Source organism: Pundamilia nyererei, unplaced genomic scaffold (genome assembly GCF_000239375.1).
Source record: "Pundamilia nyererei isolate P.nyererei 1_Seehausen unplaced genomic scaffold, PunNye1.0 scaffold00232, whole genome shotgun sequence".
In the NCBI taxonomy this organism is placed as follows: domain Eukaryota; kingdom Metazoa; phylum Chordata; class Actinopteri; order Cichliformes; family Cichlidae; genus Pundamilia; species Pundamilia nyererei.
In genome coordinates this window covers 848539-867485 of record NW_005187633.1, presented here as the reverse complement: position 1 = coordinate 867485, position 18947 = coordinate 848539, and the positions used below count along the sequence as shown (strand labels likewise).

Here is an 18947-nt window from a genome sequence, read left to right as displayed (position 1 = left end):
CACACAGTTCAGTGTGGACTGGTTTATACGACAATGAGAGGGACTCGGAACGGGAAAAGTATTAAATAATGTTTTAAATGAGTAATACGAGGCTTGCTTCATCTTCGTCCTTCAAGCATCCGCACACACCAGTGTTTAAAATAAATATATTTTATTACTTTGCCAGGACAGTTCATGGTAAAGTTAAACAGTATATGAACATAAAAAGTATATGTTAATGTACAAAGACCATATTTATGATGGGAAATGGAAACCAATCAAAGCTTAAATCTCAAAACTTTCCATGGTCGCCTTCAGCCTGCAGCACAGGCTGGATAAATGTACAACACATCCCACAGTAAACTGTGAGCATATCGTCTCATATTAACACAAATATACAAGACTGCATATCGTCTATTGTCTGATGGAAAAGGTGGTGAACTCGTCTGTCCTGGAGGGGTTCCTGGCAGACAAACACGACAGACCTACTGTTATATGGCTGATGGTGAAGTTCACAGTCATGATTTCTGGCTCCTGATTCGCTTCATCTTGGGTTAGACTGATACTCGGGCACTCGTGGAGTTTTTAGACTCCTGTCTGGGTTTTATTCACAACAAGAAAGTAAATCTGTAAATGTACTCTGTACATCTGTAAATCAGCTCCTCGTGACTGTAACCAATCGTGATCTATCAGATCACCAGTGGCCCTCTCATGGTCAGTGTACAGGTTGGATTGTATTCTAACCTCATGCAAACCAAGTACATTTTCAGAAACCTATCTTCCAAATAAAGTCAAAGAGGAAACAAAAACCAATAAGTTAAAATAAATAAATTAGATGAAATTAAGCACAGAGAGAGATCCCACCCCTAAGCCTCACTACGTCACGGTGACCTGGAGTATGTACAGGGTTAACTTCCTAGCAGGGGACAGATCATCGTTGAGTGTCTGTAAAGGTCCGTTTGAACTTGAACTGATTGTTGGTACAGAATACTGGCCAGTGCTGATTAGTCTTCCCATATCAGTCGAACTCAAGTTCGTACCTCACCTGTGAACCAAGTAGCTGTCAGATGATTGATTCGATTGATTGATGACAGCTAGCTGGCTCCCTGGCTGAGGAATGGCAGATGGAGCTCTGCTGTTTGACATGAACACAAACAGACATCAAACATCGAGAGTTGAGGTGACTCGGTTGGCATTTGTCCCATTTGTCCTAAATGACACGCGTGTTGCATTTTCCTCCTGTCTCAGTGGGAGTTTACATTTCCAAGCACAAACACAGAGCGTCGTTTCCACAGAGCTGCCGACTGGAATGCAAAGCACACAGCATTTATATAACATCTCTGCAGTGAGCTAGATAGTAGAGTACAGTTACATCGGTACGACATTCAGTGGAGACTAATAAGTAATTCAGCACGGTGAGGTTCTTTCCTAAAAGGAACAGAGAACAGTCCCTGCTGCATCCAGGAGCCCGAGGGCTCGTCGATGCTTCAGGACAGGATGTGGACATTCTTCAGCTGTGAGGACTTTTCATGTCAAAATAAAAAAAGTCTCTCACCAGGAGAGCACGTCAGAGAGAGAACCACAGGAGAACAAGTCCTATGTTACATTAAGATAAAATTCCCTAATACTGCACATCATTCTTCTGTCAGACGCCAACACGTCACTCACATCCAAGCACACAGACAAAAAGTTAAACAGCTCAGGTATGATATGTATTTGCAGTGATAGAATCTAGATTTTTAGAACCTGTCCCCTTAAGTGCTGCTCGCTTCCGATCAAAGTCACACATTAAGAGTTCCAGATGTGCTGCCACATGTTCCACACGTGGAAACCTGTTCTGAACTTTGGAGCCTTTTTTTGGGACAAATGTCATCCATGTATGCTGAGCGAGAGTGTGGCGTCACAGTTCACCTAATCAGTCCACTGAGAATTCATTATTTTAATCTGAAACTGTGGGAGTGTAAAATGTACAATAGGGAGTGATTTTGAGTCCTTTTGTTGTGCAGTACCGAAAACACATGACAGCTGATGTTGAGTCGATCTTTTTAAATGTCCTTGTCAGCTGACGCTTCAAGAAGAGCAATGACAACGCATGCAACAGCTGTACTCGCCCACAGTGGACATCACTTTAACCTTGTGTGAGTGTTTTTTGGGGACTTTGTTCTGTGTTTGCTCGCATAGTAATCTGTCATTACACACACACACACACACACACACACACACACACACACACACACACCATTTTAAGCATGTTTCATGTGCTATGCATTTGAAATGTAATTTCACAGGATGGAGTGACATGAAAAAGGATTCATGCTTCAAACTGCACCTGGAATGAGTTGGCGTGCTGACTGCAGGGCCACGAACTACCAAAGTTTGCTCCTCCAAACACAAGAATGTTACAATCTGACAGTATTGATTATGAATACAAGATAAATGTTGCTCTGTGGACCAGCATAGCTGTCACACACTTTCACAGTGTAACCTGCTGTGCTACACTTTCATACCTTTGAGTCACTTTACCAAAGAATCAAGAATTCAGTTGGTAATACAGAAAATGAAGAAGTATTATTTTCATTTTTGTCTCAATGTAATAGAAAACAGATGACAGAGAGCTGTCCACGTATCGTCTGACAAATCATGTGACTGCAGGTCTTCTTCACTGGACTGCAGAATCGTATGAGACTTGAACAGACTGAGTAACCTGTACTGAACACATTTACCATCATTTTCACAGTGTAATCATTTTAACGTCTTATTTGTTATGACTGTTATACTTTTTATAGAATTCTTACACTTGTTGCTCGAATAATGTTTCCAACTGAAACAGGCGGCACTCAGTCCATGCTGTGTGAAAGGAGCCCGGCTATAATGAACTAACTGGTGTCTCTCAAGATTCAGTCTGTCTAAAGAAGGCAAATTTAATGTTATAATGAATGAGGTTTGTTGTAAGACACACTTCTGTCTTCATGGTAAACTCAGTTATTGTACTTAAGGCTCTAGTTTCATTAACGAAAAGACACAAGGATGGTATTGCTGCCCCAAACTGAAAAGTTAGCCCCAAAGGTTCCACGTTATCGAACCCATGTTAGATAAGATGCAGTGTGTGCAGCGTCTGTGCGCTGATCAGGAAAAACTTCATGTCACGTGTCAAAGCAAGAACTGTGAAGCTCTGCGTGCTTTTATTCAGAATGTGACAAATTAACTGCTCAGCTCAATGCAAACTTAAAGCTTTATTTAAACCTGTTTGACTTGAAATAATTTATTATTATTAATAATAATCATATTTAATTACAGTCTAGATGTAAAATCTGGTTTAAAAATGATCAATGCAGAGTTGTTTAAATCAAACCTGAAACTTGATTTTCTGCATGAATTTTGCCTGCTAGCACAAAACTCTGCCTGTAAACTGTATTTACTGCTGAAACTAGAACAAAATGTCTTTCCATCTTTACTGCATCCTCTTTGAAATGAAGAAACACATCTTTTTCTTTAAAAAATTGTTATATACTTTTTGTACTTAATTGTTTTAAAGTTGAACATTGTGCTGTGTTTGTGTTTGTGGGCCGATCGTGGCTCAAGAGTTGGGAGTTTTCCTTGTAATCGGAAGTTTGCCGGTTCGAGCCCCGGCTCCGACAGTCTCGGTCGTTGTGTCCTTGGGCAAGACACCCGTTGGCTACTGGTGGTGGTCAGAGGGCCCGGTGGCGCCAGTGTCCGGCAGCCTCGCCTCTGTCAGTGCGCCCCAGGGTGGCTGTGGCTACAATGTAGCTGCCATCACCAGTGTGTGAATGTGTGGATGTGTAAAGCACTTTGGTGTCCTTAGGGACTAGTAAAGCGCTACACAAATACAAATACAGGCCATTTAATCGTCGTTTTGTTTAGTTACATAGTTACAGCTACTCATCAAAGCTTCACCATGTTTATGTTCACAGTCAGTGAGATTAATATTGGATCAATTGTCTTTACTCTGCTGACTTAAGAGGGATGAAAGTCTATCAATGTAAAGAGCTCGGTCAGTGTTTGGGGTCTTTCCACAACTCACCCCACTGTGTGCTTTTTACATTAGTGTACAGTTGTCGTGTGTATAGCATTACCCCCGTGTGTCACTGATTCAAGCAAGGGACAGAAAAAGAGGTTATGGAGCTCTTCTCATAAGGCCATAATAGATGCACGCGCACTTGGCAGTACATGTTGCTAGCACTGGAGTCACTGATTAGGCTGACATTCAATCATTCATCGCTGCTAAGCTAATGTAGGCTGGAATCAAACAGGAGGGTTAAGCACAAATGTTAGCACAGCTTGCTGACGGGGAAAACAGGGACTGGCAAGAGACATTGGAAGTCTTATGAGCTTGTTTTGCACTCTGGTTCTTATTAGCTTATTTTATGACTATAAAGTAGGTATTCTATCCTATTTCAATCACCAAGTTACCTGCTAACACCTGACTTAAAATAAGTGGTCAGACGCAGGAATTACATTAAAATTAGAAGTAACATTATCATCCACAACTAAAGTCCAGTTAAGCAAGTAGTTTGTGTAGCTTTCCTATGCAATGAAAGGTCACTGCCAACATTTCGACTGTGCTAACTTTCAGCTTTAGCTCCAAATAAAGTTAGCAACAAAGCTAGTGATTTAAAGCATAACTTAATGACAGTAATTCTTTGTATTCTCAGATTTCATCAGTGAGTACAAGTTAACACCAAAATAAAATAATCTGTGATAGATTCTGCCCGGACTGACTTTCTTCAAATGTTCCTGGTATCTTGTTGAAGTATCTGAGGTGGAACTGCAGCCATAGACTCGGTTAAAACCAGGAACTACCTCTCTGTTCTACACAGAAGGCTAATCTGACACTGTGAATCTTTTTCCACGTTTTCCAGTTATTCTCTCCCAGTTCCAAAGTGCAAACAATAAAAGAGAATCTTGGTAAACCTGAAGTATACTGTAACAGGGAAAAGGATCTTATGTGATCAAACCTCTGGTATCTGTCATCAGCCTAATTTCCCCAATCAGTTCTGACAAGAGCCACAAAATGAGTTGATTTCATAGGCTGGTGCATTCTCAATCTAACCTTCTACATTAGGTCTCAGCAGTTTACCTGGAAGGTTGAAGCAGAACAGACATGACCGATCTGTTCAGCGTGTATCTCCAGGCTTCTGCTCTTGTGCTTTCCTCCTTCGAGGAAACAAACGAACAAACTCGACGTCTGGATGTACACTTATTCACGGAGAAATGTGAACCCAAAACGGTTATAAAAGATAAAACGTTTTAAATATAATAAGAAATATAAAATATTAGACTTCCATGATGTCTATATGCAGTAACCTTCTAGATAACCTTTTGAAGGACTTAAAATGAGCCCCGCTTTAATCCTCGATGTGTCACCTCAGAGACAATGAATTAAGCACCACAAAATTCATCTTAGAAACAGAGACCTAACCATTCAATGATATGTACAATGCATATGTGACAACGATACAAGAGAAGAAAACAGATGACAGAGAAAGACCGAGCGAACCAGAGAAAACACTTATCAAACTCCCGTCATGCAGATACGAATTTACACAGGAGACCTGAGGAGTATTATCTCTGCTGGTTTGTGAGAGCGATGCCCTTCCTGTCACAGTCCCAGAGGCATGTCAAATAAGAGCTCGATTCAGAAATGTACACAAAGCAGGGATCCTTTGAGACCTCTGTGTTATATTCTTTTCAGTGAAAGAATTTTGGGGAAATTGGAGAGAAAAATAGGGACAAAATGGACGGAAAATGGAATATCAAGCTTAGGAGTCAGGTTAGGTAGATTTTAAGGGATGTACATCTTGCCCATGTTTTTGAGCAAAGTAATGCCAGAGAGTTTCCCGGGGTGCCTCCTAGGGCTCGATTCTGGGTGGTGTGGCAGCACCCTCCTCGTTGTCTGAGGAGTTAGGGGATTCCACAGTAGCAGCATCCTTGCTGCGACTTCCCTTGCTGCTGAGTCTGGGCCCCACCTCAGCTGAAGTACTGCTGCTGCTCTGGCTATCTTGGCCCTCTGAGTTCTCCAGCATCTCCTGGATTAGCGGTGGCATGGAACCTGGGATCTCCATTTTTAGAGAGATGACTCGCTCTGCTCCTGCAAGACCACGGTAGGAGAAAAACAGTTTTGAAACTGGAATATAAATCCTTGACATCTATAGTCCTTTTCTCAATATCAACCATTTAATACCTAAAATACTGGGAGTAGGGATGTGCACAAGTAGTCGACTGATTGTTGCTGTTATGTACGAGTCGTTTAATCTGATGGTTTTACATTGTAACTGATGCCAATGCTGGTAGATTGTTGTTTCATAAATGTTATGCAGCCATTTGCTACCAGATAGAGCATCTATGTTAGGAAACGCCATAAATCTATTAATCCAGGCCTGAACATCATGTTAACACTGCTATCGTTCTCTAAAGGTGAAAGAATGAGATCGCTGATATAAGCAGCTGAAATTAGCTTTCTCCAATGGGTGGATGGGCTCTCCCTTATTAATAGTGTGAGGAGTTCAGTCGTGTGGGGGGTTCAGAGTATAGCTGCTGAGCCTCCACATAGAGAGGAGCCAGCTGAGGTGGTTGCCTCCTGGCCTCTACTAGCCAGGCATGTCCTATAGGAAGTAGACCCCAGGTAAGACCCGCAGATCCCATCTGGGTCACGCTGCATAAAAGTTATAAATTGACTTGCATGTAATTGACTGATAAATAAGTAATCCCATTGAAACCAAGACTGATTGATGCCCCAATCTTATGGCATCAATCAATCAATCAGGGACCTGCACAAAGTTGGAATGGGCTACTAAACAATCACTAAGCTCAGTGAAAAGGTGAGTGTTAACTGTAAATGCTTGTGCACTAAACCTTACTTAGCCATGGTCACGTGACACAGTGTTTCGAAATATCAGCACTTCAGAAGCTCAACACATTAAAAATGTCAGTATTAAGTGTCCCATTCCCACAATTCCTGATTAAAATAGAAATAGCAGAAATACAAAATGCTGTTGGTCTGGAGCTCCATGCAGGATCTCACTTCATGGGGCGAAAGGTGGTGGACTAGCCCAAAACTACACAGTTGGAGCTTGTTAATGATCTGAAGGCAGTTGGAACCACAGTCACCAACAACACCTGATGTATTTTGTAACGTATTTTGAATACTTTGGATTACTTAATATATTATCATGCTTTTTACAACTACATGAATGTCCTATTGCTGTGTGATTTATTACTGAAGGTTACTCTCCACACCAACACCAGCTAGATGTTTATATCTTAATATAAATGAGTAACAGTAGGTGGACATTAGGTAAGGCTGCACTTTTTGCAGTGATCTCGTATAGAAAACTATTCAGCGCGTATATAAAACAGGTCAGCGGCTCCGAACCGTAGTAAAGGGACCTCTGGCTAATACGTCGGGTTCGTGTCTGCTCGTAGCCGAAAACTAGTTTTACTTTGTTGTCTGGGTCAACTTTGCTAGCGAGAGACAGAGAGAGGCGTTGAAAGGCTGCTGTTGGACATACAGTAACTGTAACGGAATACAGTTACTCATATTTTGTATTTTAAATACGTAACGCCGGTACATGTACTCTGTTACTCCCCAACACTGGACACAGTGAACATCTAAATGATTCAGAGAAGGCTTCCGGTCAGATGAAACCAAAGTCAAGCTCTCTGCCATCAACTTGACCCACTGTACAAATACACAAAGAACACCACCAAGCACAGCGGTGGAAACGTGCTGTAGGACTACTTCACCTCACTGAGGGGTCAATACTGGCTTTTTGTCTTTTCCTTTTAAAGGCCTAAACATATCTATTAAAAAGCTTGAAGATGCACTGGATGAATGGATAATTTGGTTGTTTGTGAACATTTTTCTTTTTTAGCATGAGTCAAAAATCCCTTGTGATGGGCAAAAAAAGAGTGGCTTTATTGTCATTTCAGGGATGTGCAGTAGTACAGCACAGAGTGAAAAGAGACAACGTTCCTCCGAGACCCTGGTGCTACATATGACATATAATGGACAAACACAGGACTACGTAGAGTGTGAAGTTCAAAAATTGCAAGAAAACAAGACAAGACAGTGCAACACTAAACAGAACAGAATGATACAGACACAAGCAATGGAAATGTGCAAAATACTGAGTATTGTGCATAAAGTAACTTGGTGTCTGAAGGTGTGTATGTGTGTGTATGAGATACTGCAGATAAGTGCTTGGTAGTGACGTGTATGAAGGTATGAGTGTGTCAGTCCAGTCACTGAGTGTTCAGGAGTCTGATGGCCTGGGGGAAGAAACTCTTCCACAGTCTGGCATTGAGGGCCCGGATGCTCCGGTAGTTCTTTCCAGAAGGCAGCAGGGTGAAGAGTGTGTTTGAGGGGTGTGTGTACAACGCTGGTGGCTTGTAAGGTATTGCAATCCAATACGGTGCAGTTACCATACCAGACAGTGATGCAGCTGCTCGGGATGCTCTCAATAGTCCCTCTGTAGAAGGTGGTAAGAATGGATGGTGGGAGATGGGCTTTTCTCAGCTTCCTCAGGAAGTAGAGATGCTGTTGGGCCTTCTTAGTTATGGAGCTGGTTTTGAGGGACCAGGAGAGGTTCTCTGCCAGGTGGACACCAAGGAATTTGGTGCACTTGACGACCTCCACAGAGGATCCATTGATGTTAAGTGGACAGTGATCTCTCCGTGCTCTCATGAAGTCAACAATCCTGTCTTTTGTTTTGTCCACATTCAGAGACAGGTTGTTGACTCTACACCAGTCTGTTGTGCGTCCTCTCCGTATGCTGACTTGTCGTTCTTGCTGTTGAGACCCAACACAGTCGTGTCATTGGCGAACTTGATGATGTGGATCAAACTGTGCATTGCTGCACAGTCGTGAGTCAGCACAGTCAACAGCAGTGGGCTGAGCACACAGCCTTGAGAGGCTCCAGTGCTCAGTGTGGTTGGAGATGCTGTTGCCGATTCGGACTGTCTGAGGTCTCTCCGTCAGAAAGTCCAGGATCCAGTTGCAGAGGGAGGTGTTCAGGCTCAATAGGCTCAGTTTTCCAATCAGGTGCTGAGGAATGATTGTGTTGAATGCTGAACTGAAGTCTATGAATGGCATTCATACAAACGTGTCCTTATTGTCCAGGTGGGTGAGGGCGAGAAGTAAGGTGGTGGCGATGGTGTCGTCAGTTGATCGGTTGGGGCGATAGGCGAACTGCAGTGGGTCCTGTGGGATGGCAGCAGGGTCTTAATGTGCCTCATGATGAGCGACTCGACTTCATTATGATGGGCGTGAGTGTAACGGGGCAGTAGTCATTGAAGCAGGACACTGGGGACTTTGGCACGGGAACGATGGTGGTGGCCTTGAGGCACGTTGGGACAACAGAAGATGTCTGTGAGGACAGCTGTCAGCTGGTCTGCACATTCTCTGAGCACTCTCCCAGGGATGTTATCTGGACCAGCAACTTTCCGTGGGTTAACTCTGCGAAGATTTTTCCTCACATCAGCAGAGGTCAGACACAGAACCTGGTTTTTGTGAGGGGGGTGGACTTCCTTACCAACACATCATTCTGAGGGTCAAAGCGTGCATAGAAGTTGTTCAACGCATCTGGTAGGGAGGCGTCACCATCACAGGCAGGTGTTGTCTTCCTGTAGTTGGTGATGGCCTGGATGCCCTGCCATATGCGCCACATGTCGCCGCTGTCCTGGAAGTGGCTGTGGATTCTTCTGCCATGCACGCACTCTGATAGCTCAAGACAGTTTGGCCCTTGCTGTTACAACTAAAATCCTCCAGGAGGCACAGCACCAGCTGCTCAATGAATGAGTGAAACAAACAAATTTTACCATTGATGTGCTAAAATCTAAAGAGGAGCAGATCCGACAGAGACTGCTGTACGCCCGATCACTGTCTGTCTGTCGTGGTGAAGAGGGAGCTGAGTGTAAAAGCGAAGCTCTCAATTTTAACGGTCAATCTTCGTCCCTACCCTCACCTATGGCCACGAGCTGTGGGTAGTGAGCGAAAGAACGAGGTCGCGAATACAAGCGGCGGAAATGAGCTTCCTCCTAAGGGTGAGAAGTTCGGCCATCCGGGAGGGGCTCAGAGTAGAGCCGCTGCTCCTCCACATCGAAAGGAGCCAGCTGAGGTGGTTCGGGCATCTGACAAGGATGCCTCCTGGGCGCCTCCTGGGTGAGGTGTTCCGGGCATGTCCCACCGGGAGGAGGCCCCGGGGCAGACCCAGGACACGCTGGAGAGATTATATCTCTTGGCTGGCCTGGGAATGCCTTGGTGTTCCCCCGGATAAGCTGGAGGAGGTGGTGGATGGGTGGATGGATGGAACATTGCAGACGTGGAAACAGAGCAACTACGGGTGACATTTTCAGCCTGTTTCAGTAATGCAAAGCCCCCAGCATCCAACAGGTGCGTGGGGCATCTGTTGGATGAACGAAGGCACTGACATCACTTAGTAATAAAACAACATCATCATCCTTCTGGCAGACAAGGGTAGGTGCACAGTTCTGTGAAGCATGTGGAGGGGTGGGAGTGCATAAGTGTTACTTCTTCCCACTGCTTTTTGAGCACCTGTTGTAGTAGAAGATAGTATTTTCCTTCCTTTGTGTGTTCTGTGTTTTGTATATATGCTTGAAAAAGCTTGAAGATAAAAAAATTGGACGGTTAGCTGTTTCAATTTAGTCCTGTTCCGTTTTATTTTATTTATTCAGCGCCAAATGACAACAGCAGTTGCCTCAAGGCACTTTATATTGTACAATAAAGACACAACAATAGTAGAGAGAAACCCCCAATAAATGATTCCTTTGAGCAAGCACTTGGCAACAGTGGGAAGGAAAAACTCCCCTTTGGCCAAAATAAAACCTGAGCAGAAGCAGAGCAGCTATCTGTCGTGACTATTTGGGAGGGAGAAATAACAAAAAACACATAGTGAGTAAAAAGGGTGAGTGAAGAAGTACTCAGTGCATCATGGCAGGCCACTAGCAGCATAAGCATACTGCAGCATAACTAAGGGAGGACTCGTGGTCACCTGATCAGCCCTAACTACATGCTTTAGCACAAAAGAAAGTTTTAAATCTTAAAAATAGAGATAGTGTCTGTCTCCTGAATCCAAACTGGGAGCTGCTCCACAGAAGAGGGGCCTGACAGCTGAAGGATCAGCTTTTCCTTTTCCTTTAAAGACCCTATAGTCTACAAGTAAGCCAGCAGAAGAGAATAAAGTGCTCTATTGGGACGCTATGGTACTACGAGCATCATAAGATGGGGCCAGATTGTTGAGGAGGATTTTAAATTAGATCCTGGATTTAACAGGAAGAAAAGTCAATATAGAAGAAATCTGTTATTTTTGTCGTGTACATGCAAAATAAAAAGATGTTCACAAACATGTTTACAATTTCCTAAAATATAGTTATTTGCAGCATTTCATCATTATGTTTAATTCAGTTCAATTTTATTTTTAAATGGCAGAAATTCACAAAAGCTCATCTCAGTGCAGTTTATACTGAAAGATAAAGACATCACAATATTAGACAATCCTCTGCTTCCTCTTCGACGTCCAACGTGATCCTGGAGACGACTAGCCGATGCTTCACGTGTGTGCACATTCCTCCACTCTTGCACAGTGGGAGAAATAATTATTTGGAGGTGTGGAGAGGCCTACCCAGTGTCCAGACCTCAGTCTTTTAGAAAAATCAGCATGGGATCAAATAATTATTTCCCCTACTGTAAGCTGTATATATCTTTATATCTTTCCACCAAAGGATTTCAAAACTTTCCAAAGAGCTACTATCAAAGCTGTGTTGTGTAACAGCACCTCAACCCAGCTTTAATCATCATTGTCTCCAAAACAACAACAAAGCCTGAACCACCTTAGTGATGAAGAGATGGAGAGTGAGCAATCAGTTAATAACCTACCTTTGGACCGTTAACCATGTCGGCTCAAGCCTTTTAATTAGGTTGAATTTGTTTTATTATTATTATATTTTAATATACATAAGATGTAGGCTGGACATGAAACAGCATATGCATTATTCAGCAAATACTTCATATTCAAATAAATTTATATGAAAGTAAAGCAGCTCAACCTTAAACATGTGCAGCAGTAATATGGGGAATCTTCTATTCTTTTTACTTTTCAGAGTTTTATGTGTCCTGAAGTGTTTTCATGATGTTTTATTTAAAACCACTTTTATTTCCAGCTAATTTTCAGCTAATAATAAATGATCTTTGGGGATATAGCAGATTTTTATTTAACTACAGTGGTACTAATAATGCCTTCCTGTAGCTGTCACCACACAGCACTTTAAAAACATCACTTTGCTGATTGTAAGCTCAATCATCACCACACGGTACGCTAATGTCCACCCTACCTTTAGCACTGATACTGCGCAGGTCGGTGATCTTCATCAGGGTTTTGGGGAACATGTGTGGTTTACTTGGCCGACGCTTTCTCACATAGATCTTGAGAGCTTCAAGCAGTGGCTCCTGCAGCTGGTCCACTTTAGAGGGCTCCTCGAGATCCTGACGATCTGATACGCAGACAGATGCACAAAACACGTCAGACTTGAGGCTCAATTAGGACAAATTCATATATTGGTTTTATATGATATAGACAAAACTGAGGCGATTATTTGTGATGAAGTTTGGTTTGATTTAGAAGAAAAACATTGCAAACAGAGCTGTTCAGTCGGGTTCAGTGTTGTCTTTCAATAGCAGCAATGATCTTAGTGTACCTTAAATTGCAAAGTTAAAAAACCCTTTAATATAAAAGAGAACAACTCAGCATTTGCTCTCACTTGCGTCCTTTTCCAGACATCCAAAGTTATCCTGCAGACTACTGTTCGATGCTGACTCTTCATATCACCTTGCAGTCTCCTGTCTTTCAGATTACACCGTCTGCATATGATGTAGTCCATATGTGTGCACCTACCTCCACTCGTATACAGCGGGGGAAATAATTATTTGCAGGTCTAGAGAGGCCTAACCAGTCGGTAGACCTCAGTCCTACAGAAAATCTGTGTTGGTCATTGAAGCTTCAAATTGCCCAGTGGCAGCCAAGAAAGGATTTAGAGTTCACCGACTCCTCGCTCCTGAGATGAGTGCAAACCTGGTGAACAACTACAAGAAATGCCTCACCAAGTACTCAATCGTATTCTGTTTGAGGGTTCAAATACTTGTTTGACTCAACAATAATAATATTTTGTTGTTGTTGTTTGTTTGGTTGATACAGTGTATCTGGAAAGTATTCAGAGAGCTTCACCTGTTCCACCTCTTGTCATGTTACAGCCTTATTTCAAAATAGGTTAAATTCATTTCCACCTCAAAATCCCATAATAACAGTGGAACTGTTTGTTTGCTCACTGTGTTGCAATTCTTGCAAATTCATTAAAGAGAAAAAAACTAAAGTATAACATGTGCAGTATTCTACTGACACTGTAAGTTAACGATACCGCTGTGCCTGCAGTGCAGCCAAGGAACCTTTAACCTTTAACCTTTAACCTTCTATAATAGGTTTGTTAGTTTGAACAAAAGTGATTTTAGTTGATATTTTGTTGCTGTTTGGTTCTGTGTGTTTGAGTAATGTGATGGAACTCATTTGAAATAGTTACCTGAAACATTAGCGAGCAAACAAGATGAGATTACGTGGTATGTAAATAAAAATGTGAACGGATGTTGATGACCTGATGGTGTAATGTGTACTTCACAAACCAGTCATAAGGTGGCAGTGTTTACACTCAGATCTAGACCTGGGGAAACTGTAGTCAAGATATGTGATTACAAATGCGATCAGAGGTGTCTTGTGCCTTTCATGGGTTATGCAAGAGCCTGTAATATGTAGCGAGACCTTGTGGGTTGAATATATACGTATAGAGCTCTGAATGAAAACCCAGCAGTGATGAAATCTGAGTGCTGATGGCGGGTGGGAGTGATTAAGACAACTGAAGCATGATTTTTGGTGGACATACAGTAAATGAAACATTATTACTCTCTAATTTCCTTCATGTGTTTGACAGTCTGATTGTTGCTGCCTTACTCAAAGAAACCTGTGGCTGACTTTCAGACTATATTCAGCTGGAGTCGATACGGGCTAACTGTGCTGAACGAATACGAGTCAGGCAGAGTTTAAATGTGGACTGAATCATTTTCTTTACGTACTCCAACATTTCACCATAAACTGCTTAGTGTATGTCTTTAGACAATGATGCAATCAGGCTGCAAACAGCATGTTATGTGTGGTCCTGTTGGTCTGGCAGCCTGTAATGTTTCACTTCGCTTCATGTGCTCAGTTGTATTTGTATTTAGCAAATAAAGCTGTGATTTGAGTTCTAGTCTGTTTGAGTCCTGCATCTGGATCCACTCAATCACCACGCGGTGGTTTTTGACTAAAACGATCTAAGTATAGTTGTGACTACAGCCAAGATCTGATTGCTTAGATAACACTTGTGGGTAATTCCTTCTTTTGAGCAAGCACAAGCAGGTGTAACCAAACAATCCCTCCGAGGACCGACAGAAATGTGATGAGGTCTGCTCAAAATTTGTGTCCTCGTGTCCTTATTTTTTGAGGTACACGTTGTCAGTTTCTCGTCATTCTTTGGTACCAACACTAATCAACACCAACGGTTCCCATTCTCACTAAACGCCTCATGCTCTGTCCTTTATTCACCTCCAGAGATGAGACAGATAGCGCTGAGGAGGCCTGTTTCTGTGTCATCCATCTCAATGGGCAGGAGCTGGTTGGCAAAAGTGAACACCAAGTCAGTAAGCGGGCCGAAGCCAGCATTGTGCATCTGCGTCCGGTTGAGGGTCAGCCCATCTGAAAAGGTCATGGTGTCCTGGTCAGGAGTGTATCTTGTACAGATGCGCAGGATCTGACAGAGAAGCAAACAAGGCAGAAACTGTGAGCGATTCACAGCTGGCAGGTTTTTAATGAAATGCAAGTTTAAAGGAGACCTATTCTGCTCACTTTCAGACTACGTCTTTATTCTGAGACTCCACGTGATTAGCTTTATATCACAATTTGTCCAATAATATAAACTGTAGTGGAGTGCAGTGTAGTGTAGTTTACTACCAGAGAGAAAGATGTTTCTCCTTGCAGTTAGTATTTATTTATTTATTTATTTTTTGTTTCACACATGGTACAGCAGTAATTCATTTCCCATACACAACCTTCCTTTCAATTAAAATAGCACTGTTTCCATGCATGAAAAGGAGCAGGAAGAAGAATAAATTCTTATTGACACCTGCCTGTGATATCTGTGACAATACAAGTAGGCAACCAAAATTACACTCTGACAATATTCAGCACATAACAAAACAAAGCAAGCAGAACAATATACTCAACAATGAGCAACACCACTAAATATCAAACTAAAAGGATCATTTTTCTACAATTAAATTCTATTATTTTCAACTTCTTCATATTGGTTTATCATTTTATTCTTATAGCAGATTTTAAATTGAGAAACATTTGTACAACACTTAAGATGATCACTGAGAGAATTCCAGTTTCTTATGCCTGTGACTGTTGGACACATTTGCCTTTGTGTGGTTTGAGCTCAAAATAAAACTTCCTTCTGCCGTCCCCATTTTCTGAACACAATACAAATAAACTTTGTAACTTAAGAGGTAGTGTTTTATTTTTTGCCCTAAACATAATAGTTAAAGTCTGTAATTTCACTATGTCTTGTAGTTTTAATAATTTCGATTTTATAAACAAACTATTAGTGTGTTCTCTATATTTAACATTATGCATAATTCGAAGCTTCTGTAATAAATATAATGGTTTCATATTAGTCACGTATGTATTCCCCCATACTTCAACACAATAACTCAGAAACAATGAAAAATATAATATTCTCATTGTCTTGTAATCTAATATATATCTAACATTACCCAGGATATAAATACTTTTAGCCAACTATTTTTTAACATGTTCAGTATGAGGTTTCCATGGTAACTTGTCCACTATTACACCCAGAAAACTGAATTCTGTCACTCTTTCAATTATCACTCCCTCTATAGATAATACCATCGCTTCCTCCTTTACACAGTTTCCGAATATCATAAACTTTGCTTTTTCCAAATTCAGCGATAACTCATTTACATCAAACCATTTTTTAATTTTTTTTCATTTCAATAACCATAATTTTAGCCAATTCTTTCACAATAAAAATTTGTATCATCTGCAAACAAAACAAAATGTAACATTTCTGACACATCACAAATGTCATTTATATATAAATTAGAGACCACAGAGAGGGCTAAATGCAGACGAGATCCTAAAGACACTTGAAATGTTATAGTTGTTCTGTGTATTGTTGCTGCTGAACGAGCCAGTGATTTGCTGACATGTTCAACCTAAAACAAGGAGTTAAATGCACATTCATCTACCTAACACCTGGCTGCTGTTCTTATTTACAGACCATTATTTACCTTGACATGTTGCTCTGTTTGATTTTAATAGAAGTCAGCTGACTCTATGAGGTCTAACACATTTTACATAAACCAGCAGACACAATACACCAGAAAAACAGTGACCTTCCAAAGACCCGAAGAGAGTAACCTTTGGATCTCCCTGTTGCACTGCATGTTTGTGTGTGTGTGTGTGTGTGTGTGTTCACCTAATGAAGCAACTGATGGTGGATGTGAAGCTTACAGTAGCCTTTGAAGCTATTTGAGTGGGTTGACTCTGACAGTGAGTGGCAGGCATGTCTGCAACATGAAAAAGAATAAAACATGGCTACTGGCGGTGACTCGCACCGGCTGGCCAGGCCTGCGCTTAGATACACACATACACACATCTACCCACAAAGTGTTTGATCTTTCTACTGACACTCCCTCACCCAGTCCTTGTGCATAATATCTACGCCCTTCACCATAAAAACGTGCGGGTGAGCGGATGTTGATGGTTGAGTCAGAGCCAGAAACTCATCGTGGTCGGCCTTCAACTTCTCACCTCGCGTGTGTCCCTGTGAGTTCATTACACTGCTTTGTCACACCTGACAAGTACGACAGGCCAGTACAAAGTCTCAAACTCAACTACAGCAATAGCCCCAAAACTAACCTGTTAACAAATACATATAAAGAATAATAAATAATGTGGTAGCGACCAACAAGTCCTGAAATCCTGTGTGATTTAGCTCTGTTGCAACTACATCAATAGCCATCAATGGTGGATTTTACATTCTCAGTTTAATTTACCACGTTTATGTTTATACTATAATGTTAGTTGGGTTTATTAGTGGTTAATAAAGACTATAGCAGATGTATTTGTATCAGTTAAGATCATACATTCTTGCTCTCACCTGGCGGAGTCACGTGACAGTGTGGCAGCTTGCTGCTCTCAGATTCCAGTGGCTGGTTTGTCTTTTACGTTTGTTTACACTTGTGACTACATGGAAACCTCTATAGAGAAAAATGAAGGCAGCGCTGAAGTGCAGTTTGTCCACTGGCCACCTGAGGCTAAAAGCAAATCAGTGACTGCAGACTCATGATGAAATTGCTAACTTTACATAATCGACAAGCGTATTTATTTTACAAATAGAAATAAAAAAAGACACATTGATTGTTTCTCCCTTCGTAAGTCTCAGCTGGCGAATTTTCTGATAACTCATCCAAATAGATCCTGGTGGAAGATGTCTGACCTCTTTGATTGACAGCTTCCAGGCACAGCTGGAATTGATCATTGCTCCAAAAACACCTCCTATCTTTCCTAACCTCTTACCCAAATTCTGATGGGTAGGAAAATCGATGAGGGCTTAGGAAAGAGAAGAGCGGAGCACTGAGAATTGGAACTACCTTACACTTGTCTCCTTAACAATGTGATGCTGAATATCCGCCTTGTTGAAATTACAATGTGCAGAAGATGGACCACAAAACTCACATCTGACTTCGCCACATGTTTGAACCTTGTTGTTCTACAGAGGTCATATAAACACAGGCCGGCCTGTGAAAAAATAAGGTTGGAATTTTAAAGGAACATTTAGGTCAAGATTTACTGAGGCACCCAAAAACCTTCTTTAAGCAGTAAAAAGCTACCTCGCTTTAAAGAGGCTCAGTGTCACAACTAGTATTTTTGGAGTATTTTTGCTGCTGGCCTCATGGTACCTGTATTTGTAAGAGTTTCACTTTCAGGAGGAGAATATATAAATGAGTCAATGAGAAATGCAATGTCTGTGGCACACAATTTACTGTGCTGTTTGCTTTTACATACATGCCGTATGCCTACTATGGTTGTGAAAGTTGCTACTAGAAGAGTTTATGAATGCATAATCAGCACTGGATGGTTCAAACTGTTATCACAGAGCCAAAACTGTATGACTTAGAGCCTGTGCCTAGAGGTGAGCCACAACTATCATTCTTCAATAACGCCGGTATTTTCATCAAACAGTAGCAACGAACTGAAACAAGCTGCCTTTTTCTCAGCAGTGCACACACCGTGAGTGACGTCCCTCTGCTGAATCTGTAACAAATAAAAGTGTTAAATGTTGCAATGTGCTATTTAAAAAGAGTGAAACGTGGATCTGCTCAGTAACACAGGAACTGGAACAGCTTGTGATCTCTTATAGGAAATAAATAATGCATTTGTCCAGATCAGCTGTCCTACACAGATTTCAGGTTTATAGTCTCTGGTTAAATCCTGAATCCTAATCCTTCGAACCCTTCACATAAAGAAATTACAGCACATTGTTATTGTATTATTCTGCGATTGTGACATCACAATCATTTGTATTCAATTCAATTCAATTTTATTTATACAGCGTTCGATACTGTCGACCATAATATCCTATTAGAGCGATTAGAACATGCTGTAGGTATTACAGGTACTGCGCTGCAGTGGTTTGTATCATATCTATCTAATAGACTCCAGCTTGTGCATGTAAATGGAGAGTCCTCTTCACACACTGAGGTTAATTATGGAGTTCCACAGGGTTCAGTGCTAGGACCAATTCTGTTTACATTATACATG

General features: G+C 41.6%; 1 protein-coding gene across 1 annotated transcript in view; it reads right to left on the bottom strand.

Annotated features, from left to right (window-relative positions):
* Window positions 1-5347: 5347 nt before the first annotated feature.
* The window catches only part of LOC102207930 (retinoic acid receptor beta), a 123924-nt gene continuing 110324 nt past the window's right edge, over window positions 5348-18947 (bottom strand). The window contains exons 6-8 of the mRNA XM_005748881.1: window positions 14643-14847; window positions 12349-12507; window positions 5348-6088 (exon numbers count right to left, since the gene is read on the bottom strand). Of these exons, the coding sequence (XP_005748938.1) occupies window positions 5850-6088; window positions 12349-12507; window positions 14643-14847 (603 nt within the window). The 3' untranslated portion in view covers window positions 5348-5849. The remainder of the gene's footprint in view (window positions 6089-12348; window positions 12508-14642; window positions 14848-18947) is intronic.